The 16785-nt window shown below is 43.0% G+C and overlaps 1 protein-coding gene across 1 annotated transcript in view; it reads left to right on the plus strand.

Annotated features, from left to right (window-relative positions):
- Positions 1-1065: 1065 nt before the first annotated feature.
- TTC23L (tetratricopeptide repeat domain 23 like) overlaps positions 1066-16785 on the plus strand; it is a 57629-nt gene continuing 41909 nt past the window's right edge. Inside the window, exons 1-4 of the mRNA XM_030813958.1 lie at positions 1066-1079; positions 2058-2132; positions 7206-7392; positions 11872-11995. Coding sequence (XP_030669818.1) covers positions 2065-2132; positions 7206-7392; positions 11872-11995 — 379 coding nt within the window. The 5' untranslated portion in view covers positions 1066-1079; positions 2058-2064. The remainder of the gene's footprint in view (positions 1080-2057; positions 2133-7205; positions 7393-11871; positions 11996-16785) is intronic.

Here is a 16785-nt window from a genome sequence, read left to right on the forward strand (position 1 = left end):
TGCATTACTTAGGGTTAAGTGCTAAATGTGCCCGACTCCCCCGCTCAACAGCTAACCATTAGCAGACCTAGTAGTCGATTACTTACCCTACTCACTTCCTGCAACATCTTTCCTAACCATGCCTAGCTCCAATATTAACTGGGTAACACAGACGGTGCCAGCACAGTCAACAGCCATATCTAAGCCTTTCCTCTGGGGTCCATAAAAACAAAATTCCTGAGGAGCTGCGGGAGTGCACCCTGGCCAGGGATCGTCGTCGAATACAGCCCGCACACGTCGCAGCTTTAAATAGGTAGGGTCGTGGGGCCCGGCGGTCCCTTCCATCCTTGGACGGAATGTATCTTCTCTTCCTACGCCTTCACCTCCGAGGGGTAAGGTCTCCTGAGATACAATATGCAGAGGCCAGTTTTGGGGCGAGCCGGAGGCCGTGCGCTTCTAGCCTGCGGGAACGGCAGAGCGGAGGGTAAGGTAAGAGCTGCTGTAGGCGGGAGCCAACAGGGACTCTCCGAACCGGAAGTGCCCCGCGTGGCCATGGCTACAGGCGCTCCCAGCCGACCCGTAGCGTTCCGTCCCCATGGCAACGTTATTGTCTCGTTGGCCGGAACCTGGGTTGCGGAAGGTAACTGGGGACCTCGCAGGCTGTGTAGCTTTCGCGAGGCACCGCTTTGGACCAGGGTCAGGAGGCCGACGCAGCGGGAGGAAGCCGCGCAGTCGGGCTGAGGGAGCCGGGAGGCTGGTTCCGGGGCGTGGTTTCCCCGCCTTGAGCCAGGTGCGCCGTGCGCACTCGCGCGTTCTCTTAGAGCTTCCGTGGCAGGGGCACCTCTAAGCAGAGCTGGACCTGCGGCGACAGGGCTTACGGAGTTACCGCGGAACCACAGCGGTAAAAGAGGAGCGATTCGTCCTTGAGGGGGGCCAGAGTTTGGTGTTCAGGGCCATGCGGAACGTCATAGGAACAGAGTCCGGGAGTTTGAGAGATCAGAACTCCTTGCTATGGGCATAGTGTTTAAAGTGGAGGTTAAAAAGAGAAATTAGTGAGTCTCCCTTTCTGATTTTCGGAGAGTGGATGCTCTGGAGCCTGGGTCAGAAATCCACTCAGGGCTCGGCGGGAATTAGTGATTCTGGAGGGTGAAATGAGAGGCGACTTGGTGGATGTTAATGTTCAGTAAATAACTGCGTTCGATTTGGATTTAATTTAAGCGACTGGCATAGCCTTCCTTGAGAGTTGAATTTCACAAGTACTATATTTAGAAATCACACTTTTCGTCATGTGCTTCCAAGGTTTCCCCCATCATCTAACAGCAACAACTAAAACAGACACATGAATTTCATTTTATTGTTTTATTTTATTTTGAGACGGAGTCTCGCTCTGTCCCGGGTTCAAGCGATTCTCCTGCCTCAGCCTCCCGAGTAGCTGGAACTACAGGCGTGCACCACCACAGCCCACTAAATTTTGTATTTTTAGTAGAGACGGGGTTTCACCATGTTGGCCAGACTGGTCTTGAACTCCTGAACTCAGGTGATCCACCCGCCTCGGCTTCCCACAGTGCTGGGATTACAGGCGTGAGCCTCTGTACCCGCCTCATGACCCCTTTACTAGAATCTGCTATTAATTAGTGAAATGACCCCAGGGGAAAAAAAAAAAAAAAGCAGAATTAACCAATACACTGGCTGTGCTTCATTTACCACTGAGAGCTGGTTGCTTTGCTTAAATCCATCATGCCGTCAGACTTGCAAAAACAATATCTGAGTTAAGTAGGTGACCATAGTTTTGATGACCCAGGAACTGTAAATGTGCTTGCTTTGAGACATAAAGGCCAGGGATTTTGGAGAAGTAGGGTGGAGTTGAAATTAGGGGAAAGAAATTTAACTTAGACATTTAATTTGGCAAATGTCTGTTTTCCAGTGGTCTCCATATCTGAGTATGTGTAGTCTGTGGATTTGGGATGGGTTATATATTTGAGCAGTTTTAGTTTAATGTTAATAGCAAACCAGAGGGGGAAAACAGAACAGACACCCAGCCTTTTCTCTCAAAGCTTACCTTACCTGATTCTTGGTAGGAAGAAGATGCAAGCGAGCCCCATCCATATCCCAACTGTTAGCAATGACATCGACTGGGATTTCTGCTTCCGTATGTAAGTATCACAGAATTTTGACATCACAGGTACTCACTGGGCTGAAACACTGGGACCTCCTGCTTAAGGCAAGCCTAGGTGAGGAGTTTTGCATGAACATTATATAAAAGAGAAGGGTTCACGACCAGCCTGGCTAACATGGTGAAACCCCGTCTCTACTAAAAATACAAAAATTAGCTGGGCGGTAGCCGGCATGTGACTGTAATCCCAGCTACTTGGGAGGCTGAGGCAGGAGAATAGCTTGAACCCGGAGGCAGAGGTTGCGGCGAGCTGAGATTGCGCCACTGCACTCCAGTCTGGGCGATAGAGACCCTGTCTCAAAACAAACAAAAACAAAACAAAACAAAAAAAAAGAAGGTTGTGTTTCTGTGATGTGCTTTAATAAATATTTATTTGTATTTACAACCTATGCATGATAGAAGATTGCTTTTTCCCAACTTAAGGAAATTTTAAAACGTTTTAAAATAAAAATAGATTCATTATAACAAGATTGGCAAAGTTGTAGAGAGTTAGCTATAACAAAGTTAATGAGAAAATTAAGTTTTACAAAATAGAGTAAATAAAACTTTCATATCGTCTAATACTTATTGAGCACATACTATGTGCCAGGCTCTGTTCTAAGTACCTTAAACATCTTAGCTGATTTAATCCCCCCAAGCCCTGTGAAGGAGGTACATTTTATAGATGAGTATGAGTCAAAGAGATGTTAGGGAGTTTGCCCAAAGTTGCACAGCTAGTAAGTGGTGTTTAAACTGGGCATTCTGACTCTAGAATCCATTCTTGTTTTGTTTTTAGAGACAGTCTTGCTCTGTCACCCAGGCTAGAGTGCAGTGGTGCAATCACGGCTCACTGCAGCCTTGGCCTCTTGGGCTCAAGAGATCCTCCCACCTCAGCCTCCCGAGTAGCTGGGACTACAGGCACACACCACCATACCTGGCTAATTTTTACATTTTTGTAGAGATGGGTTCTCATTATGTTACCTAGGCTGGTCTCGAACTCCTGGGCTCAAGTGATCCTCCTGCCTCATCCTCTCAAAGTGCTGGGATTACAGTCATGAGCCACTGTGCCCAGCTAGAGTCCATTCTTTAACCATTCTCTATACCAGGGTTTCTCAATCTCTGCACTGTTGACATTGGGGTTGGATAATTGTTTGTTGTGGAGGGTTGTCCTATATATTATAGGATTTTTAGCAGCATCCTTGGCCACTATCCACTAGATGCCAGTAGCGCTAGCTCCAGTTGTGACAAGCAAAAATGTCTCTAGACGCTGCCAGATTTCCCCTCAGGGCAAAGTCATCCTTAGTTGGGAACCACTGCTCTATACCAGTGCCATCAAATAGAAATATAATTCAAGCCACATATGTAATTTAAAATTTTTTGCTACCCATATTAAAAGGTGAAATGAAACACAAGAATTTAATTTCAATACTGTATTTTCTTTATTTCAATATATACAAAATATGCTAAAATTATTAATGAAATATTTGGTTATCTTTTTATACTCTTTAAAATACAGCACATATTTTACATTTACAGCACATCTTAATTCCGACTAGCAATATTTCATGTGCTTGATAGCCACATGTGGCTAGTAGTTACCATGTTGGATAGCATTTTTTTTTTTTTGAGACAGAGTTGTGGAGCACCGGATTCTGTTGCTGTTTGGGGCGCTCCTATGTAACCTGTCACAATCCCTGGTGGACTGAACAAAGGAGGGGTGAACGTGGGAATAAAAGACAAGAGACAAAAGAGTGTATTTGGAAGAAGGGGTCGGGGACACCTTGCCTCTAGTGGACGAAGGCCCTGAGCTGTACACAGCCCTCTGTATTTATTTGGCAAAAGAGATGATGAGAAGAGGGGTGGAAGAAGGGGTCAGCTGCTTAGTCCAGAATAGGCTTGCAAGACTGCATTCCTCAAACAACAGGCTCTAGATGTCACAGTAGATAACCTCAGCCCCAGGGAGTGATTGCCTCTAGCAAACCTTCTGTCGGCAGGAGCACTCGTGAGTTTGCTCACATCATGCATTGATGATAAACAGTTTGCTGTTTGATCATATCGTCTCCAGTAGAATGCTGAGTTGGTCACATCCCATGGGCCTTTGGCTCCCTGCACAGCGTCTTGCTCTTTCACCCAGGCTGGAGCGCAGTGGCGTGATCTCAGCTCATTGCACCCTTTGCCTCCTAGGTTCAAGCCATTCTCATGCCTCAGCCTCCTGAGTAGCTGGGATGACAGTCTCACTGTGGTATTTTTTAGGAGATACAGGGTTCCACCATGTTGGCCAGGCTGGTCTCGAACTCCTGACTGTGAGTGATCCACGCACCTTGGCCTTCCAAAGTGCTGGGATTAGAGGTGTGAGCCACTGTGCCCCGCCTGGATAGCATAAGTTTATTTATTTATTTATTTATTTATTTTTTTGAGACGGAATCTCGCTCTGTCACCCAGGCTGGAGTGCAGTGGCGCAATCTCAGCTCACTGCAAGCTCCGCCTCCTGGGTTCACGCCATTCTCCTGCCTCAGCCTCTCCGAGTAGCTGGGACTACAGGCGCCCACCACCATGCCCGGCTAATTTTTTTGTATTTTTAGTAGAGACGGGGTTTCACCGTGGTCTCGATCTCCTGACTTCGTGATCCACCCGCCTCGGCCTCCCAAAGTGCTGGGATTACAAGTGTGAGCCACCGCGCTTGGCCAGCATAAGTTTAAATTCATAAAATATCTTGAGGTTAAGGGTTATATGACTGTAAAAATTGAAGTTCATAAAAATGTTAAGTTCACAGTAAAATATCTGGGAAATAATCAGATAATTTATATTGAACATTACTAATCAGAATTTCTATTTATGATGGTAACATATGGAATAAGTTATAAGCCTGGCAAGGCAGACCTTCCATTCAACCTCCTATTCTTTTCATTCTGACCATCCTTTGAGATGTCTGACTGGTCAAGATTCTCCAGCCATCTTTCTCACCTTTTATAACTTGATGTTCAAAGCTAGTTCAGGGATTTACATTCTCAAATTATTTGTCAAGACCTCAATGTTTCTCATTCCTTTGAAGTCCCTGAGGTTGAAGCTTGCCACCTTTGGTCTTACCTTAATGTTATTCAAGGCTTAATTTAAAATATTTCGGGCTTATAATTTTTAATATCCATAATTAGCAATCTGTTTGATGACTCCAATAGATTTAACTTCTGCTCTAGGTCTGTGAAATATGCAGCTTAAGCAAAATTTTCTATTGAGGTATGATCTCTTTATTTTTTTAACTGCTTCTTGCAGAACAGGGCTAGCTCATAGGGAGCATGCCCAGAGTCAGCCGACTTATGATCTCTTGCCACAGATTTCCTCTCTCCTCAATATTTTTCAAACATTCGAAAGACTGCACATTCTTTTCTCATTCATTTGTTCATCATTTAACAGGCCATTATTTATTTTTACTATGAGCCAGATATCAGGTTTTCAGAAAACAAATGAGCCTCAGCCCCTGCCGTGTTGAAGTTTACTTTGCCAGGAGGCAAAGAAGACTCAGAAACAAACCAAAGAAACAACAATAAAAAAATCAAACAACAATAAAAAAAGACCACAGCGTACTAGCAGTTTGGGGGAAATTTTTGAAGGCCCTTTGGAGGCTGCCTTTATTGCTACTCCAGTGAAAGACTTCCAGGAGTGATGACATCTGAGTTGCATCTTGAAGGAGGAGTATGGAATTCACCATGCAGAGAAAAGGAAGTTTATCACCTGTCTTCTGATCAGGTCACATCGCCACCCTTCCCTGGCTGTCCCATCAAGTAAGCTTGTCCACTGAAAGCACACTTGTCTGTGGGCAGAAGGCAAGCCTGCCTGCGCTTGGGCCTGAAGAAATGCTGCTTCCCTATCTACACAACCTGGTTTGCCCACGTGCCTCTTGATAAGTTAATTAAAATAGGACTCTAGAAGGATATTAGCATGTCATTTTTCAAACTTGGTGTAAAAGATTACACTTGGCATACAGCTCTTAAAGGTGGCACGGACCCAAAGAGTGAGCAGCAACAGCAAAAAAAAAAAAAAAAAAAGGTTACACTTGGCAGTTATTTTCTTTTTGTGCTTTTCTGAATTTTTTTTATTTAAACATTGAACATTCACTCTTTAAGCTTTTTGTGCTTTTCTGAATTTTCTTTTTATTTAAACATTGAACATGCACTATTTAAGCAATCAGTGGAAAAGAAAGGTAAATTTTATTTTAAAAACTACTCAGTGGCTGAACTTTTGAGTTATTGTGAGTACAAAGATGAGTCCTTTGGGAGACTTATTTATACTTAAAATTTCTATTGTTACTCCTAAGATCTCAAAATTCTGTTTCTTCTGTAGCACTTTATTGATTTTTCTGGTGATGTTAGGATATAGTTCTTTTTAACACAACTAAGGATGTTTCTCCTCTGAATCTGCACTTGACGTAGTGTGGGGTTCCCTCCCTCTCTCTGGTGGGACCCATGTCCTCTTTTCTTGGCCATCACATGTTGAAATTTTAAGATATGAGAAAGAAGACACGCAAAGTCTAGCCTCAAAATGTTGGTTTCCTTTCCCTTATTTCATTCTATCCATTTTCTTTCCTTGTTTGGATCAGAATTTTAGAACACAGATATTCCTGGGGATCCTCCAGTTCAACACCCTCATTTGTAGAAGCAGCAGCCCTTTCCTGGAGCTAATGATATACTAATAGCTAACATGAAAGGAACACTTAGTGAATGCCACACACTGTGCTAACTGATTTATGAGTATTATCTCATTTAATCCCATCACCTCATCAAGTAGGCATCCATATTCTCATTTTACAGAGAAGTAAATTAATAACTTGGTTAGGATCATGTGATTAGTAAGCAGCAGAGCTGTACCTCTATAAATTGGCTTCATTTGAACCACCACATTGCTGTCTTAATGCTAGGCTTTGAGGGCGACGTGAGTTTACTGCCTAGCTTTATTCCTTCAGGTTTATGTTAGAAATCATGTCCCTATCCCCTAGTTGGGAGAGCTATGCCCTTCAATTTTACCTTGTTTGAGATGGCGAAGGTTAAATCCTGAATCCCTGCCTCTCTCATACCTACAGGTCACAGCAAACCGAGATCCCAGCTCACCAGCAAACAGATGAGTTGTATCCCACTGGTGGGTGTGGAGAGAGTGAAGAGGAAACTAAAGCTAAAGAGGAGGAGAAGGCCGTAGACTGTATGTCTCATCCCAAAGAGAAATTAGCCCATTCCCAGAAGAAAGTAGCTCAGCTGATTAAGGAAAAAATGGTAAAACAAAAAACTCACTAAAATTTTGTTTCCATTTAAAAATATGTTCCTGATTAGAGAAGCTTTGCCTTTGATGCAGATTGAAGCATATGAAATAGAGGAAGGGGTCATATTTCTTTGTAAGTAGCAGAAAACAAAGCAGAGCCTACTTAGGTAGCCAGCCCACCTTCTGGTTCCATGCATGGTTCGTTGACTGTTCCTCCTTGGGGCATTTCTGCTCCTAGCTTTAAACTAAAAATTAAGCCAGGTGCAGTGGCTCATGCGTGTAATCCCAACACCTTGGGAAACCGAGGTGGGAGGATCTCTTGAGGCCAGTGTGAGTAACATAGTGAGACCCTGTCTCTACAAAAAAAAATTAAAAATCAGCCAGGCATGGTGGAGGGAGCCTGTAGTCCCAGCTACTTGGGAAGCTGAGACAGGATAGCAGCTCGTGCCCAGGAAATTGAGGCCACAGGGAGCCCGTGATTGTGCCACTGCACTCCAGCCTGGGTAACAGAATGAGACCGTGTCTCTAAAAAAATAAAATAAAAATTTGAAAAACCTAAAAATTATCATTTGGTTATTTTTGTTGCTGTTACCTTTAACTTAAAAAAAAAAAAATAGCTGGGCGTGGTGGCTCTCACCTGTAATCCCAGCACTTTGGGAGGCCAAGGCAGACGGATCACCTGATGTCAGGAGTTCAAGACCAGCCTGGCCAACATGGTGAAACCCTGTCTCTACTAAAAATACAAAAATTAGCCGGGTGTGGTGGCACATGCCTGTAATCCCAGCTACTTGGGAGGCTGAGGCAGGAGAATTGCTGGAACCCGAGGAGGCAGAGGTTGCAGTGAGCTGAGATCACGCCATTGCACTCCAGCCCGGGCCGACAACAGCTAGTCTCAAAAAAAAAAAAAAAAAAAAAAATATATATATATATATATACACACACACACACACATATATATACATATATGCGTATATATACAAATACGTACATATATGTGTGTGTGTGTGTGTGTGTGTGTATATATATATATATACACATCCTGGAAGGTTTCAGGATGCTATCTCTTAGGTAACAAAAAGGCTGGGATAGTAAGGCAGGAGGTTGAGAACAGGTAGTCAGGCAGGTCTAAGCTCTGGCCTGGAAAGGAGATGGGTAAGATGCCCTTGGTTACAGTGGAATCATAAACAAACCAAAGGGCCAGAAACAGGAGGTAGCAGTGGAGGTCAAAGATTCCAAGTATGCATTTCTAAGAGCAAGTCAAAGACTTGAGTCAAAGATCTCAGAGCAGGTTTGTAAGCATGAGTATTCAAAATCCAGGAAACTGAGACAGCAAGACATTGACTCTCATTATTAGAACACAGGCACCAGCCTGCTTCTAGAGCATGATTTATCAACAGAAGAGTTTGTACCTTGACTTCCTGGCTACTCCTAGCCAAGGGGAAAAAAGTAATCTAGAGAGGTTTCATTTTCTATCATTTGCCTCTGAAGTATCTCTCTAGATGGATATTTGTAAATTTATCTCTGTAAATGACCCAAGGACCTTGCAAAGGACAGTCATCCTGTCCTGGACCCATTAGTGATTCACAAATCCAGGCTAGAAGGATCATTTCTAAAAACACACAAGTACCATCTGCCATAGAGTGTAAGTGGGGGTTTTCAAGGCTTGAAAACTCCTTGGCCAGATTGGATAATGACAAAGATTTAGATCTTAGGAGAGAAATCTAACTCAAATCCCAAACTCATCAAATTGTATACAGTGAACAGGTGCAGTTCTTTGTATATCAATTATAGCTCAATAACACTGTTATTTTTTTTTTAATCAAACCCAATCTAGTACTCCTAGCCCTGAAGGGCAGGGGATGCCATGTCAGCAGCAGTAGTGCTGGGATGACCTCTGGAGCCCATATTGGTTGTCCCAGTTTCTCCAAGTCAAGGAGTTCGAGGATGAATATACAATGTCCAGAGCCAAAGCTTTGGTCTCCCATTCCAGTGATTTTTTCATGGCATGATGCTTCTTCCTTGAAAGAGAACTTAGTATTTGCTGTGGTCAGCCCATGGTGAACTCTAAAAAATGCTGACTAAATGGATGTTTTGGAAGCATCAGGGGAAGTTTCCTTCTACCATTGCTTGCTTCTGTATATTTGAGCAGGGGGCAGGTAAAACATGAAGTTGGATAGGAGATAGGAATCCGGAAGGAGTGTATTCCTTGGAATCACTTATGGTACTGCTGTATCTTATCTAACATTACTCTTTAAGTGGGTTACTTTGGTTACCTGTACATTATTCTTCAAACGGGTTACATTTAGATCTGACCTAACAACACTGAATCATTTGGACACTATTTTTTTTTCCTTGCAGTAACTCCATGAGGTATATGATACAGGTTTCCAAATCTCAGAAAAGGAAGCTGAGATCAAAGTGGCCTGCCCCAAAGCAACACAATCAGTAAACAAACACTAGAACCAGGGCTGAAACTTTAGGTTTTTGGTTCCTTGAAGTGCTATTTCACTTTACCAGGAAAAAAATGCCTGACCCTATCGACTGGTTCAGCCAGTAATGGCTGTGTTTGTAAAGTCACTGAAATATATGACTTGAGGATGCAGTTCGGTGATTTCTTAGAGAGCTTTACCTGTCACTTCTATAGGGGTAGACGATTATTTTCCCCAACCCATCTTTAACCTTGCTAATAAATGATTCATTCAGCAAATATTGAATGTGTTACACCTGTGTGTACTGGGCAGATAACAGCGAACATGAGGAATAAAATTCTGTCCTCAAGGGACTTATCTTCTATTTGGGGAGATAATAGACAAACAAAAGTAATAGCTAATACAATATTAGATAGAAGTAAGTGCTATGAAGAAAAAGTAAAATAGGTAATGGGATATTGAGTGATGAAATAGCATCTATTTTAGATAAGGTGGCCAAAAAAGGCCTGTTGATAAGAAAAGTGAAAATGAAATGAGAAAGTGAATGACATGGAAGAATGTCCCGAGCAGTGGGAGCAGCATGTGCACAGCCCTACATTGGAAGTTAGTTGGTGATGTTCAGGAACCGCTGGTCAGTGTAGTTCTAGCAGACAGAGTAGGAGGAAAGAGTGGTAGAAAAGGAAATCCAGAGGTGATTGGGGTTGGGTCAGATTATGCAGAGCCTTGGAAGCCATGGTGAGGACTTTGAATTGTATTAAGAAGAAAAAGCAGGAAGCTGTTGGAGGATTTTGAACAGGAAAGTCATGATCTAATTTATATCTTAAGATATAAACGCATAAAATATGTTTAAAAATCCATGTTTCTAATAATAATAACAAGCTATTTGATTGCAATTAGAGGATGCTAGTGAAGAATTCATTTTTCTGAAAGCTAGTAAAGAAAGGGCAAGAATAAACCATGTGTCCTGCCTTTCCAACATGAACTGTACTATTGGGTAACCAAAAAGTAGAGGAGGAGAAATTCTCCTTGTAGAATTATTCCAGCTAATGTATGAAAAAGGAATGATAGAATTAGTATATTTGCATTTTATAATCTTTTGTTAATTTTCCATGTAGTTTTCCTAATATCAGAGAAAAAACCAGATAGTAGATGTATTTTGCTGGAAGAACATACCAGTAGCCATGAAGTCATTTTGTAAAAAAAAGAATTCAAAGCTGAAATTAACCAAACTTCTAAACCCAACTACTAATATAAAGGCAGAACAGAGAATGGAGGGACATGATGCGACACCATGAGGACGCAGACATCAGAATTTATGTCTGTGGGAAATACTAGACCAAATGACTCAGCTTTTTCAAATAATTTGTAAGAAAAAGAATTAGAGATGGAAAAGTAACCTATAGATGAAAAGGGACTGATCTCACAGTGTGGACAGTCAAATTATTTAAAAAATTCAATTTCTGTGATTAGATATTTGATTTTAAGGAATTATTGTTAATATTTTGGTGAGATAATGATTTTGTGGTTATGTTTCTAAGTCCATATCTTTTAGAGGTATTTACGAAATGTTTACAGAGGCAACAATGGAATGTCTGATTTGCTTCAATTTAAGGTGAGGATGGGTGGATGAGGGGTCTAGATATGAAACAAGATTGGGCAGGAGTAGATCACTGATCACGCTATATGTTCATTTTTCATGCTATTTTGTATATTAATACAGTCTTTCATGATAAAAGGTTAAAAGAAGTCACTCTGGCTATTATGTAGAAAGTAGACTGTGGGGCCAGAGAGGAAGCAGTTGGAAGGGGCTGCTGTGGCCAGCCAGGTCAAAGGTGAGGGTGGCCTGGACTAGGTACTCATGGCAGAAATGAGGAGAAGAGCTTGGTTTTAGGATTTAGGGGGAATGTGGATCCAACCAGACCTGATGGATTAGACACAGGAGGAGAAGGAAAGAGAAGAGAAAAAAGATGACAGGTGAATTCAGTCCTGTGTTCCAGTGATAAGTCCATGGGGTAGAGACTTCTCTTCCTTTCCAAAAAGTATAATCACTTCTGTACTCTACAGAATACTCAAGCAAACAAGGAGCTGATTCGATGTGTCATCCTTTCTCGGATTATTTTTGGGGACCATCACTGGAAATGTGCACGAGCTCTGGCCAACCTAGCTTATGGCTACTTGACACTGAGAGGTACTTGGTTTTCCCAGCTGGGTTTGGGTGGCCAGCCTCTGAAGGCTGAACTGAGCCCACACAACCTCTGTGAGGATGGGCATGACTAGGAGGGCCCCTTCTTGCCCCTAGCTCACACATTATCGGGAAGGAAAGTCCATGGATGAGGGAGATAGTGTGGCAAGGATCTTAGTAATAAAGATAATAATGATGATGACAGTTATTGAGTATTTAGCATGTGCCAAACTGGTCTCATTAGTCCTCACAATATTCCATGGAGGGAGATACTATTATTATCCTCAGTTTATGGATGAGGACACTGGGGCACAGTGGGCAAAGGGCAGTATCAGGGGTTCCAGCCAGAGGACAGCAGGGGAAGGACAGGCAGGGATGTACACTCAGCATCAGGGAGGCAGACCCAATAATGGGACTTGAATTCCAAAGGTAGAACTCAAGTTCCTGGAAGGTTTGGCTTAGTGAAAGGTAGGGCCCTCATCCTAGAGAAATGATATTTCTGGAAGGTACTCTAGTATAACAGAATAAGACAGGAATCTATTTGCTAAAACTGAACCCAAGTGAAAGTTCCTTGAGAGTAGAAAGTTTGTAGTAGCGGCTGAATAAATATTGGGTGATACACTGAGGTGAGAGCGCATTTCAGGAACCAGGGACATAGCCAGCTCAAGACTCTCTGTTCCTTGACCAGCCATGTCCCCCTGTGTGGACTGCATACATTTCCACCATGGAACTCATTGTACTGTGCTCATATATGCTTTAAATGCTTCTGCCTCTGACATAGAAGCTCCCTCAGGGCAGGGACTGGTCTCATTTGATCTAGAACAGTCCTTTGTACACAATATGGATCAGCATATTACTGCTTATGAACTGAGCCGCTGGCCTAGGGGTTGTTCAAGTACCTCTGGGACCTCAGTCTGAAGTGGGGCCTAACTTGTAATACAAATTAAATGCTTTATGGGCTTAAGTGATTTGAAGGCTACAGGAAAAGGGAAGCAATATACCTGGGCCATAATGAGGCTAGATATCAGAAAGCAAAGCTTTTGAAAAAATTAAAATTGAGTTCACTTCTCAGTTATTGATCTCAGAATATATTCTCCTTCTTAGGGCTCTATAGGCCGTTTTACACCTATTTGTTTTTAATGCAACTTTAGATTCATTTATTGATGTGGCAAGATCACGGGTAGCTGAGATCACAGCATTAGGACGGTGATGCTGTGGGTCACAGTGGGGGCACAGTGAGGCCCTTTTATGCTTTAAGAACACATGTTGTGTTCTGAAAGAAGGTGCTATGGCTAGGGAGAGGAGTACGTCCTTACGTACTGGCAGAGCAGGCAGCCACCTCTATGAGATTTGAGAGTGACCAGGAAGGATCTTCCCCTAGTGGCGTTCCGTGCTTCCTTACTTGGAATCTCTCTATTCCCATCAGACTGATTTTCTCAAAAACTTACTGCCTTCATGATAAGAGTCAAATTTACGGATTTACTACTTCAGTACTTACAGAGTTCTTGTTATAAGCCTGGTGGCATTTGCACTCAGTGCTGGGGATACATAAATGAATATTGGTGGTCCCTATGCTCTAAGAGCATACAGGGGTCTTATGATAGGTACCATTCTAGAGGTAGGAGCAAAATTCTGGGGAGTGCAAATGAGGCAGTTCAGTGGTTTTGCCATTGAGGAAAGTCAGGGAAGGCTGCAGAGAGAAAGTGAAATTTGTCCTGTCTTTGAAGAATGAGAATAGGTTTATCAAGTAGATTTTTTTTACTTTTTATATTTTTATTTTTGTAGAGATAAGGTCTTTCTATGTTGCCCAGGCCGATCTCAAACTCCTGGCCTCAAGTGATCCTCCCACCTCAGCCTCCCAAAGTGCTGGGTTACAGGCGTGAGCCATAGCACCTGGCCCCCAAGTAGATTTTGAGGGGAGAAGTAGAGAGTACAAAGTTGGTCCTTTATATAAGTTGATCTAAGGCATAGGAAGTGAGAGGAGGGCACTCTGTACAAAACTCCTTACACAGAATATTGTAGCTTCTCTGTAGATCCAGGGGGTTAAGGTAGGACAGAAGACACCTTAGGACAGACAGCTCATGCTTGGAAATGGGACTGAAAAGGTTATTTGGGCCCAGATATCAGGGAGTGTGGAGAGTTATTAAAAGGTTTGAAGTGAGGTAGTAATAATCAAGCTCGTGTTATAAAATGAGAGACTCCAGGATGGGTTGGACTGGGGAGAGAAAGAAGAGGCGAAGACCAGTTAGGCCGTTATCCTGCCCAGATGAGTTGATGAGGGCATTGGATATGGCAGTTGGAATGAAGAAAAGATAACCTAAAATGTAGAATTGGTGACATTTAGTGCCCCATTCAGTATGGAGTGGAAAGGACAGAGAAGAATTGAAGTTGAAGCAGGCATGACCTGGACAATTAGCTGAAACTGAGAATGAAAGGGAAAGACCAAGTGATGGGGTGTATTAGTCTGTTCTCATGCTGCTAATAAAGACATACCCAGACTGGGTAATTTATAAAGAAAAAGAGGTTTATGGATTCACAGTTTCACATGGCTTGTGAGGCCTCACAATCATGATGGAAAGCCAAGGAGGAGCAAAGGAACATCTAACATGGCGGCTGGCAAGAGATCATGCAGAGGAACTGCCCTTTATAAAACCATCAGATCTCGTGAGATTTATTCACTATCACCAGAACAGCATGGGAAAACCCTGCCCCTATGATTGAATTACCTCCCACCGGGACCCTCCCATGACACATGAGGATTATGGGAGCTACAATTCATGATGAGATTTGGGTGAGGACACAGCTAAACCATATCATGGAGGAAGGGGGAAGAAGCTACTCAGTTTGATTTCTGACAGGCTGGATCACATCTGTGTTGAAATGTTCACTAGGCAACTGAAAGCCAGTCTAGAGCTCAGGAAAGATGTTAGTTTGGGAGAGATGAGCACATAGGAGCAAGTTGAGGCCATAGGAGTGGATGAGCTTGATCAGAAGTTGTGTGTGGTGGCTGGGTGTGGTGACTCATGCATGTAATCCCAGCACTTTGGGAGGCTGAGGCGAGTGGATCACTTGAGGTCAGGAGTTCGAGACCAGCTTGGTCAACATGGTGAAACCCCATCTCTACTAAAAATACAAAAATTAGCCAAGTGTAGTGGTGTGTGCCTGTAATCCTAGTTACTCGGGAGGCTGAGGCAGGAGAATTGCTTGAACCAGGAGGTGGAGGTGGCAGTGAGCTGAGATCACACCACTGCACTCCAGCCTGGGTGACAGAGCGAGACTCTGTAGTAGTGTGTAGAAAGAGGGGGAAGAGAATAGAGGACTGAAGACTGGAGAGCAAGAGCTTTAAGAATGGGTAGGGTAAAGCGGGGCCAGCAAAGAAAATAGAAGACTCAGGAGGACCCGTGTCATCGAAGCCAAGGGAGGAGAGAGGGTTTTGAAAAGAAGTGCAACAGTGGTTTCAACAGTTCAGATGGTAGAGGAAGGTCAAATAAGGTAATGGCTGAGGAGAGACCCATGGATTTGGCAGTTGGTAGGTTATTGCAATGTGGTTTGGTAGAGACAAGTATACTCCTTGGGCCCTGGGAGAGCCCAGATTCACAGAGACTAGCTAAGAGTCTTTCACTGGAATTCAAACTTGAGGTGATGAACTTGAACTGAAGAGGAAGGCATTTGAGAGGGAGATTTTTCTGAAACTAGGCAAGGCCAGATGCTGCCCTCTCTGTCTTGCCTTGAAGATGACTAGGGTAGGTCTAGAAGGAGGTTGGCCTAGATCTTCTGAAACCAACCCCCTCCATAATGAGCCACAAACTACCTTTGAGTTTTACTTTTCCAATTAGATTCCAAGTTAAGTCAAGATAAGTGAACAGGTTAGACCACAAAACATGGTGATAAATCCTATTCTCCCTAACTGACAGTTTTTCCTGCTGCATGAATAGAGAACTTTTTTGTTTGTTTTTCCTAGATGGGAAAAGCAGCTTGCTGGTCAGATGAAGTGTCCACATGGTATAGTGGAGCCTAGACTTGAACCCAGATTTTCTGATACCAGCCTAGATTTTTTTTTTAGAATAGGCTGTGACTGTAAGCTTTCTTTGAGAATAGCCCAGTGCCTCTTATTTCAGTCATATTTTGGTTTCTTCACTTAAGCTTTTATTTCAGTTTCTTCACTTCAGCTTTTTTAGTGTCTGGTCCATGGAATAAGTAAGGCTTTGAAAAATGGCAGATCTTCAAGAGAGATGAAGTGCTTGCTCAGCCCCACTCAGTGTTGTTGTCACGCATCCTCTAACTGCTTTAAAGTGGACAGAATATATAAGCTGGCCTCCTGTGTAGGCAGATGTGTGTGTCTATGTGCGTTCATGCCTCACTGCACCCATTCATGTTTTATAGTCATCAGCCCTGCTTTGCTCATTTCACTCTAAGCCTTTTCCAGCAGCCAAAAGGCTGATTTCTCTCAAGAAACAGTCATTCTGTGAGTAGTGAGAAACTTGTATATGTGAAATGCCATGATGAACACTTTGGGAAATGAAACATAAAGAAGCCCTCAAAGGTTTTACAACTTAGTGTGGAAGGTGAACTACCTAGGGACATAACTATGAGGGAAGGCATTATAAGGTAAATGCCATGTAATTGATTTAAATAATGGGCTTCGGGAAGGTTGAGTGAAATCATTTCTGGCAGAGATGATAGATTCAAGGGGGAGGTGGATTCAAGGGTTGTAAAAAAGGAGTAGGGTTTGGGTAGGTGGAAGAAGGGATGGGCATTTCTGATGAAGAGGAAGGTGTGGGCCAAGGCATAAGGAA

The sequence above is a fragment of the Nomascus leucogenys genome, chromosome 6 (assembly GCF_006542625.1).
Source record: "Nomascus leucogenys isolate Asia chromosome 6, Asia_NLE_v1, whole genome shotgun sequence".
NCBI classification, from domain to species: domain Eukaryota; kingdom Metazoa; phylum Chordata; class Mammalia; order Primates; family Hylobatidae; genus Nomascus; species Nomascus leucogenys.